General features: G+C 38.7%; 1 protein-coding gene across 2 annotated transcripts in view; it reads left to right on the top strand.

Moving 5' to 3' along the window:
* The first annotated feature begins 3,980 nt into the window (after nucleotides 1-3,980).
* CRPPA (CDP-L-ribitol pyrophosphorylase A) overlaps nucleotides 3,981-17,909 on the top strand; it is a 55,958-nt gene continuing 42,029 nt past the window's right edge. The window contains exons 1-2 of one of the 2 annotated variants that reach the window (XM_088150660.1): nucleotides 3,981-4,575; nucleotides 10,393-10,672. In XM_088150660.1, the coding sequence (XP_088006786.1) occupies nucleotides 4,367-4,575; nucleotides 10,393-10,672 (489 nt within the window). In that variant the 5' untranslated portion in view covers nucleotides 3,981-4,366. The remainder of the gene's footprint in view (nucleotides 4,576-10,392; nucleotides 10,673-17,909) is intronic. The other variant, XM_007438956.4, reaches the window with a different exon arrangement.

Below are 17,909 nucleotides of genomic sequence, written 5' to 3'. Positions count from 1 at the left end.
AGGAAGGGTCCCAAGAAAAATGGGTTGTATCTTAGCTGTAACCACCAGAATTTTTTCAGAAGGAATAGAGTATCTCAAAAAGCTCAGCACTGGCAGATTAAAGGCACATGTCTTCAGCTTAACAGAGGCTGTTGTTGCCAACTCATTGAAGAACTGCACAAACATAGTTGTTATGAAGAGCAGGGTCTCATAGTAAATAGACCATAAATCATGGAAAATGTGATTCATACATCTTTGAGAGACAGAAAATTTGCCATTCTAAAGGGCATTACAGTATATTCATTTTTTTTTTTTTAGCAACAGTCAAAGGTTATTAGGTATTTATGTTCCCCCTTTACACAAATTAGATTGCAGCACACTTGAGGTCCAACTCGTGAAGACCCAGGACTTCTATATCCATTTTAAGAGTCAGGGACAGATTGTAAGGACCTCTAATCATTATGGAGTAGAGGAGGCAGTAATCATGGGCTACATGTAGGAAGCTATCTTACTTTTTGACAAAAAAGCTGGGTGCACCAACAGGGAAGCAGAAGGCATAGACAAAACCCATCTGCAGATTTTGCAGATGCATTCCATGAGGCCAACCCGTTCTGTTTCAGAGGATCTTGTGACAGAATGTCTAACAGATTCTTGGAAAGTGGAGGAGGAAAAAGAACTGTTGCAAAAGTGATACCTCATTCCGGGGAAGGTGGGGGAAGTGTGAGAAAGACTGAAAGCGACTCTGCCTTAATTAAGTATAAATTGAGCAAGACAATTGCTGTGACAAGCTTTCAAGATTCTGTTACATTACTCTACTCTTGCAGTAAAGATCTTTCCAGAAACAAGTGGTTCTTGTTTCCTGAGCTTGCTAGCTTGCAGAACTTGACAAATCTATGGAATGATTGGCAATTTGACTTCCAAGAATATGGAATCACACAACTGCTATTATACAGTCAATCACAGGTACAATCACAGAATTGATGGAGGTGGGCAAGGTCTGAAACTGTTTTTCCCAAATAGATCTGCAGAGTCCAAATACTGTATTTGGAAAACAAGCTGGCAATCTCTCATTTTGTGATGGTGATGATTGATAGAGGTCTGCAGGTAATGAGTCTTACATCTAGGAGCGCTGAAGATGATAATATTGTGATCCCAAAGCATATGTTGTTGTGAGGCTACAAATTGTCAATTCCCAGGACTACTGGAAAATACAGATGGGAGGCCAAGTAAAGTTGCAGGAGCTCCTGATGGCTGCTGAAAATGAGTTGTAGTGGTTCAATGCACTCCATGAATGGACCTAAGCAAAATAGCTAGCCATCAGTACTTTCAATGATAACGCAAGGCTGAGAAGGCTGAGCAGATAGAGCGGGCAATGGATGATTCACTAAAGTTGCCGATAGCGCCAAAGACTATTAGACCCTGTAGCTATATTCTGGTGCCAGTCCAGGTTTGGTAACTGGAATGACTAAATACAGGTATGTAGTTCTGCAGACTCGCACTCAGCTTAACTTTTGTTTGTTCTAGACTTGGAGTTCTTGGGGCTGGGACCATCTCATTTCCTGCAACCAGATGAGCAGTGGGCATCTGTAGGCAGAATGTCCCCTACTCCACTATTATGGCACTTTGCTGATGCTTTGGGAAGTAAAGTCTTAGTAGTCACTTTCATGCTTAATAGCCAGATTTTCATAGTATAAATATGAGCCTTTTGTGTGATGGTGTAATTTATTTTGGGCAGCAATTAAAATCCTACTAGCTCCCATCTCTATGAGTTCAACTTCAAAAGTATCCAAAATGCATCAGAAGGGGAAGAAGGGGCTGAAAGTGACTAAAGGTGACCTTTCCTACCAGTATTTATTTGCACCTTAAGTCTTCCATCTATGCCAAAGCAAATGTGAATTAATGCAATCATTCTGTCTGAAGTACCCTAACGAACAGATTATGTGCTTCATTAGGCCGGCCCTGCTTGTATTTGTCAATTAAGCCTCTCTCATTCAAGCCCACATCCTGAACCAGCAGCTGAAACTCTGTAGCATATTTCTGCACCAAATGCTCATCTTGCTGGAGTTGGTGGATTTTGCATTTGGCTGTCTGACAGAATCCTCAAAAATAACTCTCAGGCATGTTAGAAAGTTAGTGTAGGTTACAAAACAGGGCTAGGCTGAATGACAAGCGGAGCTGCTCACTTTACAGTTCCTTCAGACATTAGACTTATTAAGAACCCTCCAACTCTGGGCTCAATCTGTGTAGAAGTCCTCCTGTTTCAGGGAAATATATAGTTGTAGAAATACACTTTAAGTAAGGAAGTATATTTGCTTGGATTCCATTGAACTGATTATGTCCATCCAGTGAGAACATATCTTAAAAAGGCCTGTTAAAAATCCCGCTTATCTGAAGTTAGGGAAACATAGATGAGACAACAGGCCTTCTCTGTGGTGAACCCCATTCTTTGAAACTCCCTACCTCCAAAAGTTCATAAAGTCCCTGACCACATGCATTTGGAAGAATAATTAAGAAGAGTTTTATTTTACCAAGCCTTCAACCCTAGTTAAATGTTGCTGGTGTTCATCTTGGGGAAGGGTTGATTTATTAACTGATATGCTGCTAGGTTCTGCCCCAAATACTAGACTGATTGGTTCATAGTCTAGACAAGCTGGGTTCATTTAGGCAGCCACCTGGTGTTGCTACTAGAGCAAAGCACTGGCTACTGGTTGACAGTGCCTCCAGAAGATCACCCCCCACTGTTCCATTTTGGAATAGCCATGCACTGGTTCATCTCCACTGTGGTGCAGTTGGGGGAAAGCAATAAAACTGTCAGTCTGCCTGGCATGGACTCAGGTGTGGCTATTCATATATTTGACACAGCAAGGCTAGATAATAACCTTTTTTGCATACGAAAATGAAACCATTCTAGGCAGCTGACTGCCCTCTTCAATTTAAAAGTGAGTCCCTACTTATATACTGACATGTTGTAAATCCAGTGTCCTTGTTTTTGCCTTTCTGAAGCTTAAAGGACACTTTGCTTTGCATTTCTCAGCCACGGCGCTTGGTGGGAGCAGGTTGCTAACGTTAACTAGTGTTCTTGCTTGTGAGAAGCTCTCCCAGCATATTTCCCACAGGTGGAATGGAGAGGCTGAAGAGCTTCAGAAGTATCCTATGTTCTCACGAATAAGCTCCCCAAGATCTGAGGAAATACTAAGTTCAGATATAGGCAACATGGTATCCATGGGCACCAATGTACCAGCAGACACCTTTCTTGGTGCCCACCAGAAACTGACACTGCCTGTTTTTATTTTTTTTAAGTATTTTTTAATTTTAAAAAAATGGAAAGTTAGCATAAAACCCACCAGATTCTAAAATTGTATTTGCAGTATCTTTAAGGTTCATGTGAACGTCAAGTATTCTCAGAAGAATAAATGCTGAAAGTGTGCCCACCTGTATAGATTGCGTGTATCCACGATAGTCTATATTTATAGAAAGCACAGTTTAATGTATACTTCATGGTATACTACAGCTGTTAATATTGAAGGTAAGATTCTGTGGCAAAAGATGAACATTGGTTCTCTCTTTAGACCTGCTTGGTTTTTAAAAAGCCTTTTTTTTGTCGAGACATATTTAAACAAATATGTATAAATAAAAAACATTTTAAAATAGTACATCACAATCCAATCCATGTCTCCATATACAATTTGCATGTCTACTCAGAGTAAGCACCACTGAATTAAACATTTAGTTCCTCATAAGCATATTAGATCTTTAACTGGACTGTATTTTATAAACTAAGATTCGTATTACATAAAAACGAAGATTTAGGAAAACAATGTTTAAAATGGTCAGCAACAACATACTAATAGGTTCCTTAGACATATTGCCCATATATCGCTGATCAGCACTCTTGTCATGGAGCGTTACTACAAAAAACCCAACAGAGCAGATTTCTTCGACAAAATCCAGCAAACACGCTGCGACGGGCAAAAGCTCAGAGCGAAAAAGGCACCTCGACGTCACACACAAAAAAAGCGGGCACAGTCTGAACCAGGAACGTCCATTCGGCTCTTCTCCACTGACTGCGAGGCATGAAGCTTTTGCTTCTCCAGCCAACTACCTTCCATCCGGCTAGGAAGCGTGACGCATGCGCAATAGGCAAAAATGCTTTTTTTCTTGTCTTCCGCCGGTTCTCCAGCTTCCCCTCCACTTCCGAAGGGACCTTTAAAGGGCCAGCAGAGCTTTAAAGAAACAAACTAAAAAGGGGGACTGTGATCAGTCCCATGAGACGGTGGGGTGATTAAAACAAGGAGCTCTTGCAACGCACAGGCAGACTGACGTCAAATCTAAGGCAGAGGAATTGAACGCAGCCTCCTGACAGACGTTTCTGAGGGGGAAGCACGTAATGGAGCCGCCGGGGGCTGGAGTCGGAAAAGCCGGTGACTTCGATGCAGCAGGGGAGCCCGGGCCGCCCCGGCGGTCGCCTCCGGTGTCGGTGGCAGCGGTGCTACCTGCCGGAGGAAGCGGGGAGAGGCTGGGCGGCAGCACGCCGAAGCAGTTCTGTCCCGTGCTGGGGAGGCCGCTCATTAGCTACACCGTGCGGGCAATAGAAAGGTAAAGAACAGCTGTACTGCTGCTGCTGCATCCCTCCCCCCCAAACGCACATTCATCACCCAGCACCCCCTTCTCATGTGCTCGTGAGGGAAAAAAACGCGTGACGGGGTCAGGTGCATCCAAGGGCTTTCCCTTACCACGCATGCGCACACAGGGAAGCGGCCGGAGCGAGCGTTGAGATGATGGCGGTACTAAGAGCAGCTTGTCCGTACGCGGCGGCCTTGGAAGCTTGCTGCTTAGCACAGTGGGAAGCATGGCAAAGGAAAGGGTTAAGGATGCGGTTCACACGTACAGCTTTGTTGTGCTCATTCTGTCTCGGAATGGAGGCCCGTGAAGCGAGGCTGTGTGAGTTCTGAGTAGTAGGGTCCATTGAACAGCTTGGATATTTCCTATTCTGGTCTCTGTGTGTATGCCTTCGAGTCAGTGTTGACTCTTGGTGACCGCCTGGACGAGTCCTTGCAGTTTTCTTGGCAAAATTTCCAGAAGTGGTTTGCCATTGCCTCCTTTCTAGGGCTGAGAGAGAGTGACCGGCCCAAGGCCACCCAGCTGCCTTTGTGCGTAAGAACTCAGTCTCCTGGTTTCTAGACTGGTGCCTTAACCACTACACCAGTGTTTCTCAAACTTGCCAACTTTAAGATGTCTGAACTTCAATTCCTAGAATTCCGCAGCCCACCATGCTATTTTACAGAATTAAATAATTTAACCAAATTCAAACGGATTATCTGTTATTTAATCCAGGACCCAGATCTTGTTTAAGGAGAAATGCCTTAGCCATGATTGGTAATCATAGCTTGTTCCTGGATTATGTACTGTAGTTATCTTATTTATGATCCCAATTCAGATGTAGGTGAACTCTCCAGGTTAATGTAGCTCTGTTGAATAAGCATTGAGTATAAATTACCTTATAGAGAGAGAGAGAAAAAACATGTTATGTAAAATCATTGTTGTTACTGAATTAGAATCTAGAGACCATAACTTATAAAGCTATTTAGAATATACACAAAACAGCTGTTAAAACATAGTTGCAGGTCATCTCTTTTTCCCAGTTAGATAAAATGGAGTGGGAAAAGCAGATAAACAGATTTTCAGCAAATCAGAAGCATTGCTGGGAACAGAGAAAGAAGGATGTCCCTTGAAACTCTATCCATCAAACAAAAAGCCCCATTTAGCAAATCAGTGCTCCCATATTTTCTTTTAGCATTTCTGTTATTTGGGTGCCAAATTATTATATCCTTGCAGGAGAAAACTTCATCTCATGTACTTTATTTCAAAGTTTGAATTGGGTTGACAGAACTTTTTTTTTTTCACCGTTTCTTTTTAAGATGTGTTACTGGTGATGAACTGTTTCCTATAAACCAGAATGGGAGAAATTGTTCAGCCAGATTATTGTATTTCCTCATGGCTATCCCTTGGGGGAACAGTAAATTGGATGAAAGAAAAGTTGGGAAGGATTTTGTTTATTTGGTTGTTCAATTTATAAGCCATCTCAGTCATCCAAGAAAATCTAGGCAACATGCAAAATATTAAAACAAGTAGAAGGCAGGAAAAAAACCCAGACAAACAGAAATGATACTACTAGAACCAAGAAATAGAATCTCAATGCAGGGTCACAAAGCGCTCTGTCTCAGGGTGACAAAGTGCCCTGCTTCAGGGCCTGTTAAAAGTGCCATGTTTTAAAGGCTTTCTCAGAAAGAGTATTGATGATTTTGAACTTTGGTGTTGGAGAAGGCTTCTGAGTATACCATGGATATTCAAGAAAACAAACAAATAGATCACTGAATACATCAACCCAGAGTTTCTACTTGAGGCACAAATAACCAGGCTCCTACTTTAGATACATTATGCAGAGACTTAGCTCTCTGAAAAAATCTATAATGCTGGGAAAGGTGGCAAGAAAAAGAAGAAGAGGATGACCAGCAACAAGGTGGATGGATTCAGTTACATCAGCAATGGGCGCACCATTGGAAAACCTGAAAGATGCCGATGTTACCCAGGTTCCTTGAGCTATGTAGTTCAATTTTATGTGAGGGGTAACTTTAGGGTGAGTTGTTATGCCTATTGCCAATCAGATTTAGGGGATGTGGGGATTGTCTGCCAGGGTAACTTTTAGGGTAAAAAGTGGTGTGGTTGTTAAGTGAGGTATCATGTGACTGCACCCAATTTTACAACCTTTTTTGCCACTGTCATTAAGCAAATCACTGCAGTTGTTAAGCGAGACATCACAGACCACGACTTATAACCTTCCCTGCTGGCTTCCCCATTGACTTTGCTTGTCGGAAGCTGGCTGGGAAGGTTGCAGATGGCAATCATGTGACTTTAGGATGATGCAACCCTCGTAAGTGCAAGCTGGTTGCCAAGTGCCCGAATCATGATCATGTGGCTGCAGGGATGCTGCAATGGTCGTAAGTGCAAGGACCGGCCATAATTCACTTTTTTCCAGCACCATCATAACTTCGATGGTTGCTAAACAAATGGTCATAAGTTGAGGACTACCTGTACAGCAGCAGGGTGATGCTTTCAGCTTTTCCGCAGACCATGTGAATAGGGTTGACAAGACCACATATGGTTTGTATATTACATTGTAAGTAGGGAATCATATACATACACACGTTGTGACAGAATTGGGTATACTGTCTTTCAATCTCCTTTCAAAACCTTAATTAACAAGCTTTAATAATTAAAAAAAGCACAGTAGTTCTTCCTTTGGCTTCAATTAACAAATAGACTGATCTGAAAATATATATGGTTGCATGATAAAATGTCAGTGTTATAATGTATATTTTATGCTAGTGGAATTTTTATCTTCACATTTTTATAGAATAAACTTTTGTATTAGACATTTGGATGTATGAGTCTTGAGTATTCTTTTAATATGAGAATATGTACTCTGTGCTTAAGATGTTAAACAGGAAATAAAGATATTAAGAATATTGCTTTGGGGAAATTTGCAGTGGAATTGTCAACTCCAGTTTCCTATGATTGTAATCACTAATGTGATAAAATTCAGTGTTTTTTTTCTTCAGGAGATTTCCTTATTAGTTTATATCCTGATTCTCACTTAGCTGCTCAGTGCAAGTTAAACAGATGTGAGGTAGATTGGGCTTAGAGTGACTGACTAAAGTCATCTAGTTAACTAGGTTAGGCCAAGGTTGGAATAGTACCTGAGTCTCCACACACCTAGTCCAACATCTTAATTGCTGTTGGCTTTAGTTTTAAAGCTTTACCTCTGCCTTGCAACTTTCTGTCTCAGCTGACAACCTCATGGAAAACTCCTAAGATTAAGAGTTCCATCTTGGAACCAAGATGGTGACAAACTAGCAGCTCCTGAAAGAAGCTCCTGGCTTGTGACTGACCTCACCCTTTCTGGCTCAGCCCTACAGCCCAAAAATACCATCCAGAGGCAAGAAAAGAACCCGGACCAGCCCAAGTAATGATACTGGGGGCCATAAACCCAATAAAGCAGAGAAACAGATGAGGACTGACTCCTATCTCCCCACCACAGAGACAACACAAAACATGAGTAACAGATCTACAGCTTCAGGATCCCCTTCACTCCCAAAGAATATGACAACGCAGAAGCCAGTAACAAGACAGGCCTCGCTCCCAGTCCTCTAAAACTTCAATCCAAATCACTCCCTGGAGCAGGGAGATAGCAGAGATAACCTCCTGGAACAAGTCTCCTGCGCCCCCCACATCTACATTATCCAGCCTTACATGAAGTCTGTCTTTTGTCTGCAGAAACTCTGATCTTTATACTGCAACGGCTAAATGACATTGCAGTCAAGATAAACAGCTTCCAACAAGCCCTTGATCTGCAAAGCCTCCATGGCAATCAGGGTTAAAATGGCAGCAGAAGCTGGCCATATTGCCATTCTAGCAGCCTGCCCTATGACAACAGGGCATCCAAAAGCAGTTGATGTAGTCAACTACCACTGTGTGTTACAGAAAAAGCAACTCCTCCTAGAAATCCATCAGAATGCTCATAGATGGAACAGCTGTAAAATTATTGTGACCTATCTCAGCTTCTAACTTTCCAAAATAGAACAATTGATTTGAAAGATTTTCACTACCAACCCAGTCCAAGAAATATTAAACGCATACTCCTGAGTTTCAACCAGCCATCTCTCCCCATAGATTCACACAAATGAGTAACTTCCTATGCCAGACTTATCACATCCAAACTGTCAGAGTCTTTTAAGGACAAGTTTCCTCATCACTGGGAAAGTGACAAATGGTCATGACCCTGCAGATAAGAGCCATAAAAACTTATGCTCCAAATGTAGTAAATCTGCCAGCCATGCCAAGAGTGAAGAGCCTAAGCACACTTCAAGGGAGGAAGTTAAATCTATAAACATAGAACTCATTAATCTGAGAAAAAAAAACTAGCAGACATTAAAACAATTCTGACATACCCTCCCAGAGCAGGTAACGATACGGAAGTCCAGAACCAACTTAATACGTCTGCCTCATTGAGCTACTCATCTTCTAAACGATCGCACACTGCTGCTTCTCCTTTGACTCGAACTTGCAGAAAGCTGTCAGCACACTACTTTGACTTCCTCACCAATAACAATGAAAGTGACCCTGACAGTGACTCCTCTGAGAGCTCCACACCAGCAATACTCAAGGAACCCATGCAATCCCAAGACGTTGATACCCAAAAGAAACTGCCTTGCAGACAAAACAAACTTCAGCCAAGCACTACAGAAACCCAAACTGGAGTTATACCTTTATCTGCTTTCAAACCTGAGAAGCCTCTTCTGGCCCTGCGGGAACCCAAGTCACAGGAGAAACAGCTCCCCTCACCTCTTCTTTCACTGGATAAGTCAGAGGATGCTCCCCTTGCTAAAGAGTTGAGATCCCTGCTTGCCAGTGATCCCCATTTTGCTGCCCATGCTTACCAGAACTATAAGCTCCCCTGCCGCTTCATGAGAAGAAAAGCTTGATGGACAAACAGATGAAGAGAAGGGAGAGCAGGAACTTGATGGTACCCCACCTTCCCCCCTCACCACAGAGGGAGACACAATTACAACCATCTCAACCAACAACTAATACAAAGCAACTGTCCCTGCAAAAATCATCCATCCAGCTCCTGACTCACAGTGCAAGTGTCACTGCTTGACATCCAAGTGAGCAGTATAAGGTCACCCTTCTAACCTGGAATGTGGCTGGGTGGTTTGCATCTACCCAAGATCCTCGTTTTACTGACTTCCTCTCCCACCATCACATCATACTGATTCAGGAAACACAGACTGCTACTGAATGCTGGTCTGTGATTTGATTTGAATTGACTCCCAAGATTAGAATGGATCCTAAATTGTAATTGTAAACTGTGATCTGATCATCAGTCAAACTTAAAATAAACCCATCAAAGTCAGTAAGACTTAAGTTAGTCATGCTTAAAGGAGGTTTTTCATATCCTTTGGCAAGTAGAATATTCTAAACATATTTGTATATAAAATTCAAATGGTTGTAGTAGCAAATAAATTCTAGTCACAGGCTTGATTATTAAGGCTGCAATTTCAGACTCACTGAACTTACATTAATATATATTACTTATAAAGGTAAACATTTGTGCTGTGTCTTTAAAAAGTATTATAGTAAAAAGTAGCTATATATGTTATATAAAACATTATTTGCCCAGTATGGTAATTGCTTCACTATAGTTCTGTGAAAGTACATGTTTGCTTTTATCTGTTTTTCTTCCAAGGTTCTAAAGCAGTATGCTTATTTATTTTACAATTAGAAGAAAGTTTAAACATTAAGTAAGTCCCAAGAACATTTAGACATTAAATTATTTTCTTCAATGTCTTATAGAATCAACTGGATTTCTGATATTGTTGTGGTGGTTTCTCCAGAGAATATTGAAACAATGAAATCTATTGTTAGAAAATATGGCCATGAGCGGACAACGATAGTGGAAGGTGGACTAACCCGTCATAGATCTATTTTCAATGGATTGAAAACATTTGTAAAAGGCAACACATTCTGCTCCCCACTCCAGAAACCAGAAATAATAGTAATCCATGATGCTGTGAGACCATTTGTTGAGGAGGATATTCTCTTTAAAGTGGTTATGGCTGCCAAAGAACATGGGGTAAGTATTTAAAAATCACAGAGTTCTTTAATGTTGCACTAATAACAATATGTAAGTCAGTCTTTCTCAAGCTGATGGCCTCCATTAATATGCCTAACTAAGAATTATTGACTAAGATCCAAAAAAATCAAGAAACAAGGTACAAGTGCTCTATGACCATGGCAACTTTTAATTTGTTTTTCTTGAATGGAGAAGAGTCCCCAGTACAAAATGGGCACATTGCTTTTGAAAATGAATGGGTGTTAATTGCAGTTTGTAGTAAATCATGTGGAATGGGTTACTTAGAAAAAAATACCATTGGACATTAAAATGCTTGCCTTGTAACCTTTGAATGTTAGCCATATCTGAAAATCCAATTAACTTCAGTAAAATATATTAAAATTTCTTTTAAGGGATTTAGTCACATGCACATATATAGCAAAATGTTTTATTGGCTTATCAGATTTCATCTAAAAGTTTCATAAGTAACATTGTTTATTTTTCTATAATTTAAATGGTTAAACCAATGAAATACTGAATGTTGAAATTGAATCTACTAATAGAAAAAGTAAATAAGAAATGCCTTACTTTTGTGAGTTTTTTTAGTTCATTAGCCACAGAATCGAAAGTATATTATGGGTGTCAGAAATAGTTAACATAATTAATAACATATATAATTGAAATAATTATTACAATTAATATTAGTCATATTGCTTTTGACTTAATCTTTTGCATCTTTTGCACCAATATTTCATACAATATATCAGAATATTCTAAATATTTCTCCCAAACGATTTAGTTTTCCCCTTCTTTTCTATGTGAGGAAGTATTAATAACAATGAAAAATGAAAGAGTTAACTGGACACTTTGTTGTAAGGAAGACAACCAAAAACTAAGAGAGTGGGGGATAAACAGAGGGAGGGAATGAGAGAGGCTTTTGATGGGGTCAGAGTAAAAAGAATGAAAGCAAAAGGACATAATCAATATATAAAAAAAACTAAAAGAGAAAAAAATTCCTTGTGACCTTATGACAAGTTAAAGAATCATTTTGTAAATAAGAATCAATGAAGAATTTTGTTTATATACTTTTTAAAAGAGAAAATATATATTTGTTCACACGGTGTTATTGGTAAAAAGAGTTGTTCATAATTAACTAACTATAATTGCATATACCCCCATCTCATCTAAGATTCCAGAAAAAAATCAGTAACAGCAAATATAAATTTAGAGTTCCTGTTTTGTGCTTATTATTTTAGGGTTGTGGCAGTGAGATTTTAAGGTATATTTATCTCCAGAATGAATTTAGAAGAAAATATGTGGTTTTTGACTAAGTAAACCTGGTTTTGGAGTTTTTGCTGAATACGGGAAAAATGAACTTGTGATTTATGGGTTTGATGATTAAAAAGGGTAGAATGTGGAAAGAAGGGAGCCATGAAGTAACCTTAGAGAGAGAGAATAAAATATAAATGCATTTATAACAGCTGTAAAGAAGATCAGAAGCCACTTTGTGATATCTTTTTTCTTTTTCTTTCTTTGTCATTTTTCTTTCTTTTCTATTTACTTATCACTTTTTTTCCTTAACTTTACTTTCATTTTTGTTTAAATCTGTATTGTTTTTACCTTGTAAAAACTTCCTCAATAAAAATAAATTTCAAAAAGAAGGAAAAAAATGGGATTAAATTAAAAAAAATACAGTAAACCCAGTTTTTCTATACCTTGTCTTGAATGAGAAGTATATAGCTGAACAGATATGATATCATATTCAAATAAATGTAGGACCCTGTTCAGTACTCACTTTTCCTAAAATAAGGAATGGAATAGTCTACGCTGCAATTATGGTCCTGTTTAGGTGCAATCACTGTGATCAAGTAAATAATAAATAGGCCCATAATACAAACGCCAAAAGTAGAGAGGGAGGAATTACTATATGGAGATCCACCAGCCAACCCTTAATGCCTTTGAAAAGCAGTGTTCATTAATGATCCTGAAGGTTTGTTTTAAATATCTGTTATATTTTGGAAATAAGTTTTATATTCACACTTTGAATTTGCTCCTGCAGAGCTTATGTATATCTAGTGCCTGGATCCACAGATAAACAATATAAACATCCTCTTTTTTTGGCACGGTAAACTGAAGTGTCATCTAAGTCCTTCCCTATTTAGGTAATGACCACTTAGCAAAAATGTGGAAAGCCTATCCTAAAACATGACACGGGATAAACGAGACTCTACATAAATACTGTTTTTTAAACCTTCTTTATGAAGAATAATTATTTCCTTTTTACATTATGTATTTGGACTTCCTAGTTAAAAAAAAAAACCTGGCTGAAACATAACATTAAATCACTCATGCAACAATGATACTGTAAATTCAGATTCTGCATACCATATGGATAGCATAATTGTATGAAGTCTTAATGTTCTTAAAATGGCAATTGATCAAGTAGGATATTGCACTTTTTAATTCCACTTGTCAGTAGAATAAATTACTTTATTACATTTACTAATCAGTTTGTTATTTGCCTGCAGGATTCAAAATGTGCAGGTTATAAGAACTACTAAATTATGCCTTAGTAAATTAATTGTATGAAACAATCTCCTGATTATGTTAGAATATGGCTTTGTAACCAATTAAATTCCATTTATGTTTTGAAGCAATTCATAATTCAAATTATACATTTCTAGAAACCTATTTTTTGTTGCCAATACAAGTTGTGGAAGGTAGTGAAAACAGAAGAAGGCAGCATTCCAAAGCCCCTAGCAACTTTCTGTTGCCAACAATTTTAACAGTACCACAAAGAGAAATGTTTTCAATAGTTTTTTTTTTAAGGAAACTTGTCAATCTTGAAAGATAGGACTGAGAGAAGTCTCTTTAACTGCAAAAAGTATTGAATTAAAAGTCCAATTTTCTCCCTGAAACTTTAAATGTTATAACTAAAACTTCAATTTATAATCTGTTATAGCTTCAGAAATAAGTTAACACTATACTTGTGCTTTTTCTTTAAAACTTAGATTCTTATTACCTCAATGGCAAAAGAAAGTTAAAATAAGGATGTTTAGACATTCAGATATACATTTAGTGGTGTATGATTTACACCTAGTCAAATACATAAATATAGCTTTTGATATGAATTGTGATTATAATAGCTGATTTTTGAATGGTGCCAAGTTCCAAGAAATACATTACACCAATCTAGTTCTAGCCAGACGCCTCTGTTTATGCAGGGGTAATACTTGGTCCACTGCCAATCCTTGTAATCCCAGTCTGATTCTTTGAGCTTTTATTAATCTTCAGATTAGTCTACATGCTCTAAATCCAACTGTTAGATATGGTTTATATTACATGTATTTTTATGATAGAGTGTGAGAAGTATGAACTAACCTTCTATAATATATATATGTGTGTGTGTGTGTGTGAGCACGTGCTCATGCTAATTTCTTTCCCCCACCCTACCTTCAGAAATCAATTCTGTATCTTTTGGCTTTGGAGGGGGTGGGTATATACATATGTTAAATAAATGTACTTTCTTTTTAAAGAAACTGGCATTAAGTGTTAGTCACAGTGTAAATTAGCTATGTCATACTACTGCCAATACTACACACCAGCCTAGAAAGCAGGTTTAGCAAAATTGCTGGAGTTGAGGACTAGGTTAATGCTGCATCCTTGCCCAGCAATCCTTCCCAAGATTGCTGATTCACTTTTGCCATTGGCGGTTGATTCCCTGCTGCCTAGCTGATAGGTATGAGGAAGTGGACAAGGTTCTGAAGCTACAAACTTGGTATCCCCGAAAGGCATGCAGACTGCTAATTGTACACTGCTAATCTGCATAGGATTCTGTCCTAAAACACTGTTGGCGTTTTTAGGCCTCAGAGCCCATTGGGAGTATATATTGTAGAGTCCTTGGGGTTCTCTGAGCTTGGACTCTACAGTTCAACCCTGAGCTATACATATTCACCTCTGTTGGAATATATATTGATCTATTTCAAAGGGAGAAACAGTCACAGAACCATTTATTTTTCTTATTTCAGCCTTAGAGAAATCTAGCTAGGAAAATAGACAAACATGGGGTTTTTGCTTACAATTCCAAACCAGGACTTGATTCTGTTTCATTGCACAGTTCCATAGGTCTTGTTTTTTTGGATCCCTAAAATAGGACCTGGGGAATCATGAACATGTACTAAAATGACTTGCCCTTAGTTAAATAATGAAATAATTTAGACCTTCATATTTGCACAATGCAAATGCACAATGAATATTTCATTTATATGATATATTTGGGTAGTTTTTTGTATAATATCTACTTTTTAAACTGCTGTTTTTATTATTTTTAAATGTTTTGGTTGCTGTAAATGATGTGTATCTGTGTTTTTGTCATATGCTACATGGAATTCAGTTTTCCATGCTGATAATAAGTTTAATACAGCCATATTTCCCTCCCAAAAATGTAATTAAAAATGTTTGAATTATAACAGTTAACATTTTACATTATTGCAAGCAGAATTTTCAAGATTTATATAGAGATCTGAAATACACCTTAACTATACAACAACACACACACACACACACTATACAACTGTTTCTAGAGCTCTATGTTTATTTTATTTATCTAGGAATTTTTAGTGGTTTATGGACTGAATTGGTTGTTTCTTGAATTAAAAGTTACAAATTTATTATACTGTAGTACTTTTATTTTCAGTAAGTTTGTCATCATTTATCTTTTGAAGTTATTGGATTTCTTTTTGCTCAAAATTGTTAGGGCTCCATTTTGGAAGAAAAAGCAAGATACAAGTATATAAAATGTAATGCAAGCGTACATCCAATTTGACCCAGCTTTTCTTGGATATCCTAACTTTCCCTCTTTTTCAAGATATGAGTACCCCAAGCAGAACAACCCTACTACTGTCATTGTTTCTAGTCAACCTCAAGAACATCACTGAATATACATGGAACATGGTTCTTAAAACTGCTTTAGAAGGTTTTTGATAGTGTGGATAAATATCCTTGAAAGCAAGGCCTTTAGAAGTGCAACGTCTCTTGGCTCCCCCCTCCTCATCTGTACCAGGCTCCAGGGATCCATTCAAAACATTCCTAATGCAATTAGTGCATGTCATTTCATTGAAAAGTGCAAGACCATAACTTAAATGATCAACAGCCTTAAGCCATGCATCTTTTTTCTGCTTTCCAATTTGCCTCAGTGTAATTGTAAAGCAAGCTACTGTTCTTGCATAAACATGCAGTAACTTGTTACCTAACAATAACTCAGCAGCTTTTCTTATGCAGCATTATAACTTAGCAAAAACAGTTCCTTCTTCTTTGTATTAGCTACAATAAAGCTTATTCACATGTAACAATAACCCAGAATTCTAATTCGGGCTGCTTATGATCAGGCAAATATAATTGTTGAAGCTGATTCATTACTGCTTGGTTTTCCTGACAGTGACAGTGGCTAGATAAGCCAGGAAGGTTTTATTAGTTTTATATTTAAATCAGAATCCAGACTTCTGGAAGGAAGTCCTTGAATCTGGTACTAGTACTCCACTCTGGTTGCATTCTGCCTTGAATTCATCTTGAGAGCTATGTATTTCGTTCATTAGACAAATCTCTGTTCTTGTTCATTGTAGTGAAGCGCAGCTATTCAAATCCAAAGAAGAAAAACTGGATCTGAAATTGGATCTGATATGGACATGGTCATTGTACTTGTCAGTGGCATTTTAAATACACTGTGCTTTTTCCTGTTCTCCACCTATTTAATGCCCTCTGAACTTAAAGATATATTTTCTTTGGACCTGCATGACCCAAAAAGAGGAAGAACCTCTTTAAGGGGGTCACTAATCTCTGCTATGGCAGATGATGAAATTCATCATCAATCTATTCCAGGGCTGATCTTTCATGTCAGTTTCACCATTGTGCATGGTTACCCCTAGCACATCCTGAACAAGAAGAGTAGCTCATCTGGACTCCATCATGTTCCATGTCACTCTGTTACTGCTGAAATGAAGTATAATTTCCACTATTTAAAGCAGGCCTGCACAACTCGTCAAGGGGAAAGGGCCACACTGATAAATTAAAAATCCTCATGGGTCACAAATACTGGAAGTGCTGATCAGCTGTTCCATGGCTAGTGGAGCTGCAGCAGAGCTGAAGCTGGTGGTGCTATGCTGAATTAATATATACAAAATACAGTAGACAATATACAAATGTTCAGACAACCTACTATATATACAAAGAACACATCTAATAAGGGGACCACATCCATGCCACCCCGAGGGCTGGGAGAACAGCCAGATTTTCAAGGTGTTCTGGAATGCCATCAGGGTGGGAGCTACATGTATCTGTGGAGGGACCTCATTCCAGAGGCAGGCACTGTGACCTCCAGGCATGCTTCCTGGGTCCTGATAGATAACATGGTTTATCTTACTAGTTCTTACTGGATGAGGAGAAACCCATGGGAGATAAGAGGCCCTTTGAATAACCTGGTCCTGTGTCATGTAGGGATTTATAGGTGGAAAGCAGCACTTTGAATTGCACCCAGAAGCACACCAGCAACCATTGAACCACAAGTGGTCCAGAAGGATACTGTAATTGATGGTATTGAAAGGCACTGAGAGATCAATGAGCATAAGAATGGATGCATCATCCCCATCCCAGCTCTGCCAGAGGTCATCAACAAATACAAGCAATTCTGTCTCTGTACTAAATCCTAGCCTGAAACCTGACTGAATCTGGTCCAGACAATCCCTTCCTCCAGGTGCTCTGTAACTGTAGTCTGACCACCTTCTCAACAGTCTTCTCAAAAAAGGAATGTTGGAGAAAGAATGATAATTGTCCAAATTTGTTTGAGTCCAGGGATGGCTCTTGAGGAGAGAGGGTAACACCTCATGTGTCGAAGAGGCTGACACCACAACTTGGACGCAACTGCAAGTCACTGGGTGTGCCAGATATCTAGTGAGATATGGACATGCTTCCTTCATTTTCAGATAATAGCATCCTGGGCTATGTTTGCTTACATATGGGTTTTGGCTCTAACTCTCTTACAGAGATGAAAATCCTTATTTTTTCATATTCATCTATTTTTAATAAGTTGTAAAGGTTAGTTGGTTCTAGAGAAACTGCTTGAGTGATTTTACCACAGTAATTAGATGATTTTCTCTGAAGAGCATGATCATTTTTGCAATGGAAACCTTTTAAACAAGCTTAATAATTTTAACTAAGACATGCTTACAGCTCAGACTACACATTTTATTGAATATGTATTCAC

Source organism: Python bivittatus, unplaced genomic scaffold, assembly GCF_059951505.1.
Source record: "Python bivittatus isolate LINGU-HERP-01145 unplaced genomic scaffold, Pbiv_v1 ctg000610_np1212, whole genome shotgun sequence".
Lineage (NCBI taxonomy): Eukaryota > Metazoa > Chordata > Lepidosauria > Squamata > Pythonidae > Python > Python bivittatus.
The sequence above is the reverse complement of the archived record's forward strand: the minus strand, read 5'-3'. Positions and strand labels throughout refer to the sequence as shown.